Source organism: Equus caballus, chromosome 11 (assembly GCF_041296265.1).
Source record: "Equus caballus isolate H_3958 breed thoroughbred chromosome 11, TB-T2T, whole genome shotgun sequence".
NCBI classification, from domain to species: Eukaryota; Metazoa; Chordata; class Mammalia; order Perissodactyla; family Equidae; genus Equus; species Equus caballus.
In genome coordinates, this window is record NC_091694.1 from 8,244,863 (window position 1) to 8,260,019 (window position 15,157).

The 15,157-nt window shown below is 51.7% G+C and overlaps 1 protein-coding gene across 3 annotated transcripts in view; it reads left to right on the plus strand.

Annotated features, from left to right (window-relative positions):
• The window catches only part of SDK2 (sidekick cell adhesion molecule 2), a 273,751-nt gene that overhangs the window by 206,250 nt on the left and 52,344 nt on the right, over positions 1-15,157 (plus strand). For all 3 annotated transcript variants that reach the window (XM_005597218.4, XM_023652110.2, XM_070226013.1), the window contains 9 exons: positions 578-718; positions 2,360-2,541; positions 3,085-3,200; positions 11,304-11,499; positions 11,695-11,793; positions 12,189-12,380; positions 13,612-13,733; positions 14,475-14,584; positions 14,690-14,840. In XM_005597218.4, coding sequence (XP_005597275.3) covers positions 578-718; positions 2,360-2,541; positions 3,085-3,200; positions 11,304-11,499; positions 11,695-11,793; positions 12,189-12,380; positions 13,612-13,733; positions 14,475-14,584; positions 14,690-14,840 — 1,309 coding nt within the window. The remainder of the gene's footprint in view (positions 1-577; positions 719-2,359; positions 2,542-3,084; positions 3,201-11,303; positions 11,500-11,694; positions 11,794-12,188; positions 12,381-13,611; positions 13,734-14,474; positions 14,585-14,689; positions 14,841-15,157) is intronic.

The following is a 15,157-nucleotide window of genomic DNA, read 5'->3' on the forward strand; positions in this document are numbered from 1 at the left end:
CCCTGGCAATGCCAGAGAAAGAAATGCAATAGCGCTCACTCAGGAAGCGGGGCGGGAGTGCTGGCTGTGTCACCCACACACCGTGCCCGCCCCACCCGGCCTGCCCACCCCGGCCTACGGCTCAGCTGGTCAGTGAAGGAGGCCACCAGCTGGCTACCGGGAAGTGACTTTAATACTCCTGCTTCTGAAATACTTGAACGCTCATGACGTCATCAGCCCCGACAGCAGCTTCTTTGAGAAATGGGAAACTGAGGCCCAAGCTCCTCAACTGCATCGGAACTGCACATTTCTGGTGCTTTATAGTGCTTTAAAAAGACAGATACGTACGTTGTGTCATTTGGACCTAAACCAGTTTTATAAGGCAGGCAAGTGGAGCTTTATTATCCTTCTTTTACAGATAAAGAAACAAGCTCAGAGAGGTGAAGTGACTTGCCCAAAAGCACACAGCAACTGTGCAGAGTCATCGCAGGATGCAACAGGGCGGGGTTCAGCCTGCCCATATCCCATTAAACTCCTGTATTTGCCCCGGAAGCTAAGAGCGGAAAGGCCCACCCACTCTTGGTGTTTTCCTCTCCAGGGTCTCTCTCCCCGAAGAGCCTCCCACAGCCCCTCCACAGAATGTCATTGCCAGTGGCCGAACCAACCAGTCCATCATGATCCAGTGGCAGCCCCCTCCCGAGAGCCATCAGAACGGCCTCCTCAAGGGTTACGTCATCAGGTAGGGGTCCACCCCAGGGACCCATGGGTACAGCCCAGACCCGAGGGGAAAGGGATGGGGGAGGGTCGGGAACGGACTGGAAAAGAGCAAATTCATGGCAGATCCTTCAGCTAACAGGGACCAGGCAGCAAGAGATGCCTGTACTGTGGGAGGCAGGATTTAGTTTAGACATCCAGAAGAACTTCCAGCAGTGAGAGCCTTGGACACCAATGGGAATGGCTGAGAGGGGAGACACAGTATAATCTTGTAGAGGCTGCATGGATGGGCAAGTCTGCCAGATGTCAGGGCTACTAGGAATAAGGCCATAGGGAGATAAGTAACTACCGAGGGGCCCATCACCTGGGAAACCAAGACTATTCCATCACAGGCCCTTGGGGTTGACCATGGGTGACCGTGGGATGGACCATGAGTGGACAAATTACAGGGCCAAGAACTGGCCAAAAAGCGAGAGTGCTTTCCTTCATCCTAACTACAAAATGAAGCCCAGTTATATAGACTTTTATTTTTACGTTTGACTGAGGGTGTTTTACCGGTAACCTAAAAGTGAGTTATTAAGTGTTACTAAAATTGGGAATTCATAAATTAAAATTAGCATGCTATTTGAAGTTGCTGAGAACTCTCATGAGTGTTCTGAATTCTGGCTGGCTGCAGAATGTTCCACAACTTCACGTGTCTCTTTCCCGCACATGTGTGCTCTCACAGCATTGGAATTCCCAAAATTTGGAGGAAGTTTTTGTTGGTTTGGCCTCTCCGTTATCAGTCAATTTTGTTGTGGGTTTTCGGTGAATCCTCAAGGGCAGTGGGCAAAGTGTGGTCCCTCGGCCAGCACCATCAGCATCACTTGAGAACTTGACAGAAATGCAGATTCTCCAGTCCCACCCTGACCTACCGAATGGGAAATGGTGGAATGGCCCCAATGATCTGTGTTTTAACAAGCGCTCCAGGTGGTTTTGATGCTCTCTAAAGCTTTGAGAGTGTTGTAACGCATCGAAGTAACCGGGGGCCTCTAGTTTTCCAGTAATTAGACTCTAAGGTCTGTATGCCTTGTGGTTCTCCTATGAGCTATCCAGCCTCCATGTGTAAACCCTAAAATGTGCCTGTACAGACCCCACTTCTTTATTACCACGTGTTCTTTCTTCCAGGAGAAGGTAGAAATGGGTAGCACAGGTAGCCTTGGGTTTTTTCTCTCTACCTACGTGAGTGACTGTCAAAAGAGGGAGCCACTCTCCTAGAGGGAGAAAAAAATGAGCCCAGCCATCGGAGAGCCTTCAGAGCTGAGACCAGCGAGCTCTTCCCGGGAACTCTCCACGTCCCTGGTTAGCCATCCCGCCAGTGTCCTCCTCCCCCATCAAAAAGAATATTCCAGACACGTCCCCTAGACCTGTGCTATCCAGTAAGTTAGCCACTGGTCCCTTGTGGTTATTTCAATTAATTAAAAATAAATAAAACTGCAAACTCAGTTCCTCAGTTACGCTAACCACATTTCAAGTGCTCAACAGCCACACACACTGGTGGCTACCATATCAACAGCACGGATACAGAACATTTCCACCATCACAGAAAGTTCTGTAGGATGGTTTCCTGGGCGTGAGGCCAAGCAGGCCGACTCTGATCTGCTGCATCCTGGCTTTCTCCTCCCAGGTACTGCCTGGCCGGGCTGCCTGTTGGGTACCAGTTCAAGAACATCACGGATGCTGATGTCAACAACCTGCTGCTGGAGGACCTCATCATCTGGACCAACTACGAGATCGAGGTGGCCGCCTACAATAGCGCCGGGCTGGGTGTCTACAGCAGCAAAGTCACCGAGTGGACACTGCAGGGAGGTGGGTGGAGATGGTGACCGTGGAGGGGCTGGTGCTTCCCTTTCTCCCAGGTCTGTGCCTGGCGGGTCCTGTACCTGTCCAGTCCTGACTGCCTCATCTGAGTTGCCCATTTTATCCAGTCCCAAGCTATTGCACGCTGTGCCCAGCTACCCTGCAGGGTTGGAGGACTATGGGAAAGATGAAGAGCTTGGGGGTGAGCATGATGAAGGCAGAGACTTCAGGGGTAAAGGGACCTTCTGTGAAGTTTCACATTAACTGGATCATGAAACAGCTTATATTTAGTGTTCTACCTAAGAAGCACCCTCGGGCATTTTCATATCCATCACTTTTATTTATCAGTATCCTGTGAAATGGGCCAAATAAGTTTTATTAAACCCAAACTAATCTAAAGAAAGGGGGTGTCTTAAGTCTACATAGCAAGGAATAGTTGGGGGGGCAAGCAGGGTCTGCAGACCCCTCCCTGTGTTTTCTCTACTTAACTGGGCAAGAAAGACTGACTGGGCCCCCTCCACCCCCACCCACTGTCTCTCTGCTCTCCTCCAGTCCCCACGGTCCCTCCGGGCAACGTGCATGCAGAAGCCACCAACTCCACAACCATCCGCTTCACCTGGAACGCCCCCAGCCCCCAGTTCATCAACGGCATCAACCAGGGCTACAAGGTGCGGAGGCGTCCCCTCATCCCGAGAGACAGCCCGGAGGTGCTTCCAGGGAGGCAGGGAGAAGACCAGGGAGGGGCAGGCGGGAGGCCCCCCTGGTTCTGAAATCACTGCTTCAAGCCAAGCAGAGGACCCGTGATCGAGGCGAAGGGCCCGGGGTCTGTCCAAGGCCAGATGCGGCCACAGGGAGTGTGGACGCTGCCCGCTCTGGGACCCAGTGCCGGGGCATTCTCGGGGAGACTGGGTTATAAACAAAACCGGGTTTGTTTCAGGGTCAGGAACACCGGGCCTAGCCACAGCGCCATCGGAAAAGTCCAGAACGCCCTCCTTCCCACCAAGCCGTAGGTCTCATGGACATCCTGCTGGGCCATTTGTCCTTGGCTGTACCTGACCCCACACAGTGTGGTTAAGGGACAGACTAGATTAGAGTCCTGGCTCTGCCCCTCTCTAGCTCGCTGCACGAGTTCTGTGGTCTGTCCGGGCGTCCTTCCTTCCCGAAAGATTGACTGAGCCCATCTATACGCTCTAGTTTCCGGGAAACCAGACCGTTTCCTCCTTTTCAAGCAGAGACGGTAATCATACTTATTCCTCAGTGTTTGCAGTCTGTCGGGCACAATGACAGACACGTAACACGTGCTCGGAAAATGACTGGAGTATTGACGGAAAGGTCTGTTTACTGTGGCCGCCGACAAAGTCGCGCAGCCTGCAGGGCGTCAACGGCAGAAGTCAGGGTTCACGCAGATCTGGAGGCTGGAAGCCCGAGATCGGGGTCGGCCCGGTGGTTCCGTCCGAGGCCTCTCCCCGTGGCTTGTCAACAGCCACCTTCTCCCCGTGTCCTCACATCTTCCGTCTGTGTCCTCATCTCCTCAGCCTGGAAGGACACCAGTCACTGGGTTAGAGCCCGCCTACTGACCTTACTTTAACTTAATTTCCTCTTTAAAGGCTGACTCCAAATACAGTCACATTCTGAGGTCCTGGGCGTTAGGACTTCAGCTTATGAATTTGGGGGGCAAACAATTCAGCACATAACAGATAGTAATAATAGTACTAGCACTAGTAGTAACAACAATAGTAGTAATAGTACTAGCAGTAACAGTTATGGTAGTAATACTAGTAGTGGTGGTAGTGATAGTGGTAGTGGTGGTGGTAGTAATAGTACTGGTAGCAGTAACAGTATTACCACTAGTAGTAATTATAGTACTGGTAGTAGTAATGGTGTTACTTGTAGTAGTACTAGTAGTGGTGGCTGTAGTAACAGTGCTGGTAGTAGTAATAGTATTACTGGTAGTAGTACTAGTAGTGGTGGTGGTGGTGGTAGTGGCAGTAGTGGTCGTGGTAGTAATAGTACTGGTAGCAGTAATAGTATTACCACTAGTAGTAGTTATAGTACTGGTAGTAGTAATGGTGTTACTGGTAGTAGTACTAGTAGTGGTGGCAGTAGTAACAGTGCTGGTAGTAGTAACAGTATTACTGGTAGTAGTACTAGTAGTGATGGTGGTGGTGGTAGCAGCAGTACTAGTCACGGTAGTAATAGTACTGGTAGCAGTAATAGTAGTACTAGTACTACTACTAGTAGTAGTGGTGGTAGTGGTGGTATTAGTGTAAATTTGCCATAGTTGTAGCTGTGCTAAAACTCAGGACTTCCCAGCCACCCCATCCTGGAACCCAGACCTTGGATCCCGCGCCTGGTTCTCTCCTCGCACCCACGAGGAGCACCGAGCCGACCTCCCCTAGGAGAACTGAAGGCGGACGGATCACACATTGTGAGGTCTACACCCTGTTTCATAGGAGCTCGGGGCAGGTGGGAGGACGCTGTCAGCTGCCTCCGGATGCGGAAGGGGAGGCAGAGCGTTTAAGGGGTGTGCCACCGGGAAGCCCGCCGTGAAGGGGAGAGCACTGCAGCCTCTGGCTTTGAGCCGAGGGATCTGGTGACCTCACGGTGACTGCTGACACTTCTGGAAGGTTCCCACACCCCTTCTGTGCCATGTTTGCATATGTACATCAACCAAGATTATTTCTAGGACAAGAAGTCATAGCCATTATTACTGCAGGTTGGAGGTGGCTGGGCAGGAAGGGACTGAGGTTAGATCACAACGAGAATTTTCTGCTGGTGTCATAAACAAAGGCGGGATGGTCCAGAGCCGGACGTGCCCCTTCCACAGCCCTCTCACTCCCAGGCCGAGCAGGGCTTTCCCGGTGCGAGGGAGGGTAGCTGAACGCTGGCAGTGCTGCTGGCCAGACAAGTCTGCTAATTGGGACTCTGGGGGGGGGACCAGGGAGAGAATGGAGGGCCGCATTACGCTGAAGAGCAGAGGAGCTGAGCTGGGCATGGTTAGCTTCTTGCTGCCAATTCTGGGTTTTCTTCCACATTCGGAATGGCTGAGCTGCAAAATTCCAAGGCAAACGGCTCCTGGAGGGCCAAGAAGGCCAGCCAGGGGGTCAGGACAGTTAGGATGGTGACTCGTTATGACTAGAGCAGGAGGAGGCTGCAGAGCCGCCTGAGTTCCAGGTCCCGTCGGTGCCCAGCACCCGTGGCTGCTTGATCCAGGTCAGAGGGCGTGAACTGCCCAGATGTTTTGAGTAGAGGGGCCGATGGGAGACTAAGAAGAGCTCACAGTTGAGGGCATTCTCTCCATGCCAGGCAGGATGCTAGGGCTCTGCTCACACTCTTCTCTCGTGCAAGCTGCACAAGAGCCCTAAGAAGTAAGTCTTACTCTCATCACCCCATTTTACAGAGGGAGGAACTGAGGCCCGAGAGACAAGTGAGCTTCTCACAGTCTAACAGAGTAACTGCAAGGCTCACATTCAAACTCAGAGCCTGCAGCTTTCTTGCATTGAAAAGAAAATGTGTTGTATGACTTAACTGTAAGATAAGAAGTGTAACTTGATTTTTCCTAAGTACAAATGGATACAGTGGGGATTTTATTTCTTGCTTCTTTGCCTTTCAGTATATCACAGGGAGAAAAAAGCAGCGTTTGTCCCTGGCACACCTCCAGCAAGAATGGACTTCCCCCCACCCTTTTAACTGTGAAAATTCCAAGCATCCACAAAAGGAGAGAGAAGCCTATAACGAACACCCATGCACACATACTTGGTTCCACACTTGCCAGCTCATGGCCAAATATCTCCCATCTGTCCTCAAACGCTCTCCCTCTCCCCTGGAATATTCTGAAGCAAATCCCAGGCATCATGTCATTTCATCCATAAATATTTCTGTAGAGAAATGATATAAAGTCTCTATTTAAAACATAGCCGCATTATCATTATCGTGCCTAAAAATACTAACAGTCCCTTTAATATCATCAGATATCCAGTCAGCATTTAAATTTCTCTGATTGCCACGTCATTTCTTTTACTAGTTGGGTTATTTGCCTCAGGATCCAAAAGAGGTCCACACAATTGCAATTGGTCGGGACTTTTCAGGACTCAGTTGATCTGTAGATTCTCTCTCTCCTTTTTCTCTCTCTCTTTTTTCTTGTAATTTATTAGTAAAGAAACGTCGTCATTTGTCTCATAGAATTTTCCACAGCCCGGATTTTGCTGATTGCATCCCCGTGGAGTCATCTAACACATTCCTCTGAATCTTATATTTGCAGCAAATTGGAGCTTAGAACTAGAGGCTTGATCAGATTCAGGTTTGATGATTTTTTTTTCAGAATGTTACTCCCTCGATGGTGTTGTGTGTTTCCATCAGAAGGCATGAAGTCTGGCTGTCTCTCTTACTATGACGTGGTCACCAGTGACCATCCTTGTGTAATCTACTATTTCAATAGGGGTTGCAAAATGGGTTACTTAAATATTATAATTTCTTCTTGATTTATAGCTGAAACACTTAACAAAAAAGAAAAAGAATTTTCCTTTACCACCTTTTTGGTTACCTAGAGGTACAGGGAAAGCGTGGTCAATGCTCAATTCTTTTCCCTTACTTAACCAATTTTCCAAAAAATGAACTGGTTACCCGGCATCTGCGAAGGCGGCAGATGAGTTTGGACTGGGGAGAGTCATGTTTTTGTTTTGTTTTTGGTAGTATGATCACGTACTTAAGGATTTTTAACACGTTTGGTAGGTTTCCGTCCACCACCATTGTTATTCTTATTGACGCCAAATTGCCCCACCATTGGCGTCTTCCCCACCATTGGCGTCTTCGAGTTGACTCACGAGCCCTTTTGACACAGCCCCAGAAATCTTTGGTACGGTCCTGCTTTCTGGTGTGACAGGACGTTCCAAGCCGTGCACAGTCCTTGCACCGTGCCTGGGATCAGCCATGTCTTCAAGGAGCCCTTGCTCCTTTTAGTCGGAAATGATAGTTCGATGCCGCCAGCTGGGCACTAGGGACGCTCCTTGTTCCAGCATTGGTGGTTGCTTCTAGACCCTGTTAATGGACGGCTAGGAAATACTTTTTTTTCTTAAGGTAAGATATATGCTGATACTTCCAACTCAATTTCAGGACTACAAGCTTTTTAATAATCTCATCGGTCTTTTGTCTGTATCTCTTTTCTCCAAACTGAAAACCCAGTTGACCCGCCTAGTTTATCCCTCAGACACCCACAGCGGTCCCAGAACAGTGCCGTCGACACCGTGCTGGCTGAGCGCAGCTCCAGATGGGGCAGCTCTTCCCGCCCCCAGGACGCCTCCCCGAGCACGTGCTTCCGTCACTGCGCTGCGCTGCAAGTCCTTGGAGATAGGGTCTCAGCGTGTGATTTTGCTACAACTCAATACACTGTTAAGTTCATTTGTTTCATTTTGGTTTCAATTTTTAGGGATTGATTTTTTTTAATTTAATTTTGGTCTATAATCATGTAGCTTATTCACATGGTTCCAAGTTAAATCTACAAAGCAAATGCAGAGAAAATCAGCCTGAATTCTGGTCCTCTCCTTCCCCCTCGGGTTTGATTTTTGCTTGCTGGTTTTGGTTTTTCCTTCCATCTCTTTAACATAAACAACTGCACACATATGTAAGTGTGTATCCTCTACTTCTTAGATAAATGGCAGCTACTCTACACGCTTTCTCCACCTTGCTTTTTTATTTACGTTATATCCTGGAGATCACTCCGTAAGAGTGTATAGAGAGATTCCTCGTTTCTTCTTTTTACTTCTGTATCATCCTCCGTTAGGTGGGTCTCCCATCCTTCAGTCAACCTGCTCCCTAGTGATGACATTTTGGTTGTTTCCAGTCTTGGACGATAACAGACATTCCTGGAGTGAATAGCTGTGTGCTTACGTCTTTGCGTATTTCCACTTATAACTTTGGAATAGATTCTTAGAAATGAGATTGCTGGGTCAAAGGGTAAATGTGTACATAACTTTGCTACTATTGCCAAATTCCCCCCATTATTATTTTTTATTTTTTAATTTAATTTTAAACAAGAAATACTTTTACATGTTTCAAACACCAACAGATGTGAAAAGATAAATATAGAGCAGAGCTCCTCCAACCCACCCTAGCCCCTCATCTGCCTGCCTCTGTCCCACCAGCTCTGAAACTCTCCCCTCTCCAGGTAACCCCTGTCGTGATTTCTTACTCATCATTCCAGGATGTTTTATGTCAGTCCGCACAAATGCAAAGAGAGAGAAAGACAAAGGGGGAGGGAAAGAGAGAATTTCCTTTGCTTTTTTTTTGACTCCAGTAGCTATCAGGCCATATATACCATCCTACGCTCTCCACCCTGTAATCTACTGCCTCCACCACATAACTGACTGTCCCCTATAATAGCCTGAGGCTCAGAGAGGTTGAGTGACTTTCCCAGGGTCACAGAGTAAGTGACACAACTGGGCTCTGTCCTCCTTCCTTGCTGCTTGGCTGCACATTCTGCCCCGCCCCAACACACACCAGCAGCAGCACCCTCGTTCAGCTACAGGTTTGCCTCCCTTGGCCTCTGCTCTCTGAGGTGGAGCTGGCTGTCCCGGCAACCTAGGTCTGATGCTCCTCCCCCAGCACACACTCACCCACACGCCCCACCCATGCTCAGGGCAGCCCAGTCTACTTAGAATCCACGGCCCAGGACCCAACAGAGGAAATCAGCACTGAGCCTGACTTATAAGGGCAGGGACACGGCAAAGAGAAACCCTGACACGCCAGCAGCCATGTGCGCCTGGGGAGGCAGAGGTGTGCATCAGAGAGCTCTGGTCCAAAGCTTTGAAACCACCTCCTGGTAGGCCCCTGGGCACTGCCCAGTCCTCAGCCTTCCTGAACTTCACTGTTTCCCTCTTGTACCAGCTCGGGACGGTGATGCCCAGCTAGTCCTCACTGTGACGATGACGGGGACTGCTCAGCCACGGGCTTCAGCCAGCGCCAGGCGCGCAGGAAGAGCCCGGCAGACTGCAGCCCTGCTGGGTGTTGGCTGGAGCACTGAGGTCCATCTCAGGGCGGCTCAGAGTCCAGCTCCTCTCAGACAATAGAAGGCGCAGAAGGCAATTCTATTGTCTTGCTGGCCCTGAGGAAAAGGCCTGTTAACCCTGAGCATCCTCCTCTTCAGATGCCCTAGAGGAGGCAAGTGGCTCACGTCCCAGAGTGACTATTCCGAACCAACCATAGTCCTGCCGCCATCTTGGGCTCCGCTCATGGAACAGTAGGATGACGGAGTCATTGCTGCGTTCTTCTGGGTCATTTTTTAAGACAGTTCCCCGTGATATTGTCTTAAGGCATCTGTAAAGATACTTCTTGTCCTTTGATTTATTTTTTAAATAGTAGTGATTGTAATTGGCCTAAAACCAATAAAATAATATTTACCCAGATTTTGCACTTGCTGGGGAACACACCACCCAATTAATTCTAATGGCATAATTAATTCAAATTTACATTAATTAAATTAAGTTAAAACATTAAGCTTGTTTCTTAATCTACTCCAAAGAAGTTTGGCAATTTAATTGCCACGAAACAAGATAACCGAAATAAGGAAGATATTTAACATACTTATTAAATGCCACTTAGTATTTCTGATTAGTATTTTTAGGGTCTAATTAGTGTCTAATTAACTTGCTATAGGCTATCTTTTCACGATACCAATTAAATTTCAAAACATCCTTTATAAACACGCGGCCATGAAAAGGAGAAGATTAAGCCTTGTTACAGGCGTGAGTTAATCAGGAGACATCGGCGTATTGTTTTATATCTATAAATACCCGTGCTTATTAAAACTCATCCAGTGTTGCTTTTCACCATTAATTGCTATTTAATCAACTTCAAATAAATGAGGAAATCTCTGAGGCCAGCTGTCATCGTTGGAGACAGATGAAGGACCTAGAAAACAAGAGTGTGAGGTGAGGGATCAAGAGGCAAGAAGAGAAGGGAGGGGAGGCAGGAAGCTGTTGCAATTAGGGGCGGTGTGTGTGAGGTGGAGATTAGACAAAAAGTGATGCTGGATTTCCAGACGGGGTTTTCTTGCCGGCACGCCACCTCCGGGTGATGTCTAAGATGGAAATCCCAACTTGAAACATGCTTAAAAGAGTAAGAGTTATCCACACACTGAAGTTCCAGCTGTACAGGAGAACTCCTAGGGAGAAACTGCCCCAGCCCAGACAGAGAAACGTATGGGAGCCCCTCAGGTCCCTACCAGCTGTGTGATACAGCACAAGTCACTTAGCCTCTCTGAGCCTCATTTTCTTCATCTGTAGAAAACAGGGCCAGCTTCATGGGTGCCCAAACTGTGCAGTCACTCAGGGCTCCAAGCTCAGCAGGACCCCATGTTCAATTCAATGCTCTGCTGCTGTCATCTGGAAATTCTTAATAATTTTTTGCACAAGGGGGCCCTCCATTTGCATTTTGCACTGGACATGCAAATTATGTGGGCATCCTCTCTTTACAAATTTTGGAAGTCCTCTCTTCCATAATTTGTGGGAATTGAGTAAGAAATGACTCATGGAAAGCACCCCACCTGGGGCCTTGCAGCCGCTCAATAACACAGCAGCACACCAAAGGGGACTCCCAGGAGGACAGATGTTCCGGCAGGCTGTGGGCATCTGCACGGCCGTCCTTCCCCTGGGAGGACGGAGGACAGGGAGCTACAGTCCTGGACACTCTCTGTCCACTGGCCAGCCTGTGGGAGAGCACCTGGCCTCTTCTGGAACATTCTGGCTGCTCTGTCTAAACTGCTGGCCTCTCCTCAGCTGATCGCCTGGGAGCCGGAACAGGAGGAAGAGGTTACCATGGTGACGGCCCGGCCCAACTTTCAAGACACGGTCCACGTGGGCTTCGTGTCCGGCCTGAAGAAGTTCACCGACTACTTCACCTCGGTGCTGTGTTTCACCACCCCTGGGGACGGGCCTCGCAGCACCCCCCAGCTGGTGCGCACCCATGAGGACGGTAGGCACCGCCCGCCCCTGCTCTCTCCGTCCCCACCCGAGGGCCGGGCTGGGCGCTGCAGGCACAGGGCAGTCCTGGTCTTATCTCCCATCCTGGGGTGCCCCTGGAACCCCCCAGAGCGGGCTCTCTTGCAGACAGCATTCTCTCTCTGACACTAACTGGCTTGGGGTGGGGTGGGGTCCTTTTGGGGTACAGTGCCTGGGCCTGTGGGACACCTGAGCTTCAGTGAAATCCTGGACACCTCGCTGAAAGTCAGCTGGCAAGAGCCAGGAGAGAAGAACGGCATCCTCTCAGGTAGGCACCGTGGGGTGGCTGAACCCGGGCGAAAGGGCCAGGAGAGGTCATCTGGTCCATCGCCCTGCTGGCGGCTTCCTGTCGCTCCGAAGCTCCCAGCAGACCCCTCTTTCTTAGAAGGTGCTCAGAGAAGACTCTCGGCCCCTCCACTCTGTAACAGATCCCAGATCTGCAGCCTCAGGCCCCAGGCGGCCACCACAGTGACCGGCTCTCCCTCCTGCAGTCCCCACCCACCAGGGGCTTCCCACCGAGGTTACCCCCGGGGCCCCAGGCACGATGCCACCCCATCCCTCAGCCCCGCTGCTCCCCCCGCATATCTAACGCCAGCTAGGGAAGGAGTGAGAAGCAGAGTGGAGGGCCAGGCCAGCTTATGTCACAGCTGGGGCTCTCCCCAGGGTACCGGATCTCCTGGGAGGAGTACAACCGGACCAATACCCGCGTGACCCACTACCTGCCCAATGTAACCCTGGAGTACCGCGTCACAGGCCTCACTGCGCTCACCACCTACACCATCGAGGTGGCTGCCATGACCGCCAAGGGCCAGGGCCAGGTTTCTGCCTCCACCATCTCCTCCGGGGTGCCTCCAGGTAGGTGCCCGCTCTCAGGGCAGGAGAGGCCCCTTCTTTCCAGGAACGTTGGCTTTCCTCCCGCATGGCTCTCCCTCCCTTGGTCCCCGTGGGCAGGCTGATGCTCGTGGTCCTGGGTCTCTGGAGGGAGCCTCTCTGGGCTCGATGCTGCTTCCTCCCATGGCTCTCAGGAAGGCAGAGGCCCCCACCCTTGTCCCATTGGCCCCGCTGCCACCTCCCTCCACGCCCCACCCCACACCAGGTCCTGCGACGGGCAGCGGTATCTATGATTCAGGGGAAGAATCGTCACTGTCACCTAGAAAGTCCAAGTCAGATTCCACGGGTGGAAGTGCCGGTTGGGAAGATGGCAGAGCAGGTGGGGACAGTCTTAAACCTGCTGTAAAGAGCAAGCTGAGGTCTACCCTCAGCCCTGCTTCTGCCAAGCTCTTCGACCTTGAGCAAGTCAAGGCTCCCTCTGTGCCTCAGTTTCCCCATCTGTATCTATGAGGAGATGGACTAGGCAACCAAGTGGTCCGGTCTGCAAGTCCACGCTCGTGTGACCTGGCAGAACCCCTCGACCTGCCACAGAGATGGCTGAGGTTCCTGAGTTTCAGTGGCTCCCAAGTGAGAATAACAGTAACACAGAAATATTTATGTAGTGCTTACCGGCCCCCAGCTAAGTACTTCATGTACATTAATTCATTTAATCCTCACAACGACCCTGAGGTAGGTGATGTTATTATCATCGCCATTTTATGAGAACACTGCAGCACAGAAAGGTTAGGTAACTTGCCCAAAGACACACAGCACGGAAGCAGGGGAGTTGGATTCCAACTCAGACAGTCCAACTCCAGACCCTGTGCTCGTTCTGTTCATCCTGAACCCCAAGGTTCCTGCTTGGAAAACGGGCTGCCTCCTGTCCCCACCCCTTCTTCTATCTCCCTCAGCCATTGTTGGGTTTGGGGACTGTGTGTGTGGATGGAGAGGGGCCTTCATTCGGGAAGCCCTTACATGCCCAGCCCATTTCCTGGCCCCAGAAGCTCCTCTCGGCCCCTAAACCTGCCCCAGGCTGCTGGTATGGACACAGTGAGCCACGGAGGCAGGAACGAGGACTGTGTTCGCAGGGGGAGGCCTTGGCCATGCTCCTCCTTAGAGGCTTCTAGCAAAAGTGGGACACAGCCCGCTCAGTGCCCAGAGAGTCCTCTCGACGTTCCTACCCGATCTCCTTTCCCGCCCTGTTTTCCTTTTCCAGAACTCCCGGGGGCCCCCACCAACTTGGGCATTTCCAACATCGGCCCCCGCTCCGTGACCCTGCAGTTCAGGCCAGGCTACGACGGGAAGACGTCCATCTCCCGCTGGCTGGTGGAGGCCCAGGTAACGGCTGCCCGAGGGGAGCCCTGCAGCGGGGCAGCCGGCTCTGGGCCTCAGCCATGCCCACGCTCTTGGCTGCAAATCCTGTGTGTGCTTTCGTCTGTGTGAATTTCACAGGCAACTCTCAGATGGCCAGATACACCAAAAATGCCACAGTTCCCTTCCCCTCCACCTCACCTGTACACCTGTACACACACGCTCTCTTACACACATGCGCACACACACACCAGTCCCCTCGGGTTGGGGTGGTGGTTGGCTGGCCTAGAAAGATAACCAGCTGCTGCCCGCAGCCCTTTTAACTGCGATGCTCAGCTTTGGCTGCACCAAGGAGTGTTCGGAAGTTCCAACGCCTCAGTCCCACCCCCCCAGGAATTCTGCTTCTGATTTAGCTGGGTTTGTAGAAGCACCCCAGGGTGTCCAGGGAGATCACCTGGAAGCTTACTAAATGCACAGATTCCTGGGCACCACCCCCAGGGAGTCTGACTGGCTCAGTCTAGGGCAGGACCCAGGAGTGGGTTATAACAAGCATTCCACGAGATTCTGATGCAAGGGGGCATGGGGTCACACTCCAAGTCATGTTCACGGGCCTGGAAAGATGGTGGTCCCATGGGTGGCCTCCTGGTAAGCCCTGGGGTTTGAATCAAGACCTTTCCTGGGCAGGGCTGTGCCTTCCAGGGGCCAGGGCTCAGAATCCCCCATCTCAGCCCAGCAGGGTGGGCCAGTCTAAGGGGACTCCTTTTCCAGGTGGGTGTGGTCGGGGAGGGAGAAGAGTGGCTGCTGATTCACCAGCTCACCAACGAGCCCGACGCCCGCTCCCTGGAGGTGCCCGACCTCAATCCCTTCACCTACTACAGGTAATGGGGCAGGACCCGGGAGGGGAGGGGGCTGCTTAGACCGGACAGGCTTTGGCCCTGGGGTCCTGCCCTCACCGTCTTGCTCACCCCCTTCCCCCACTGCAGCTTCCGCATGCGCCAGGTGAACATCGTGGGCACCAGCCCACCCAGCCAACCTTCTAGAAAGATCCAGACCCTCCAGGCGCCCCCTGACATGGCCCCGGCCAACGTGACCCTGCGCACGGCCAGTGAGACCAGCCTGTGGCTCCGCTGGATGGTGAGGCTCCCGTGAGGGCCGAGGGGGGTTGTCTCCTTGATCCTCTTCATCCTGCAAAGGTGTCATTGCCTCCAAGGGGCCACATCAAAGGGGACATCCACCGGCATACCCACAGCTTCCTTCTCTTTCTTTACACTCAGGACCTGCTAAGGTGCCTGATAATCAGTCTTAGGCGAAAGGACAAATGCCCATGTGAGGAGAAGGAGCTAGAAAGCCTGTTCATTGAGCATCACCTTGTGCCAAGCACTTTACGTTTTTCTTCCATTTAATCCTTCCAATAATCCTGTGAAGGACACGTTATTATCCCAATTTCCAGC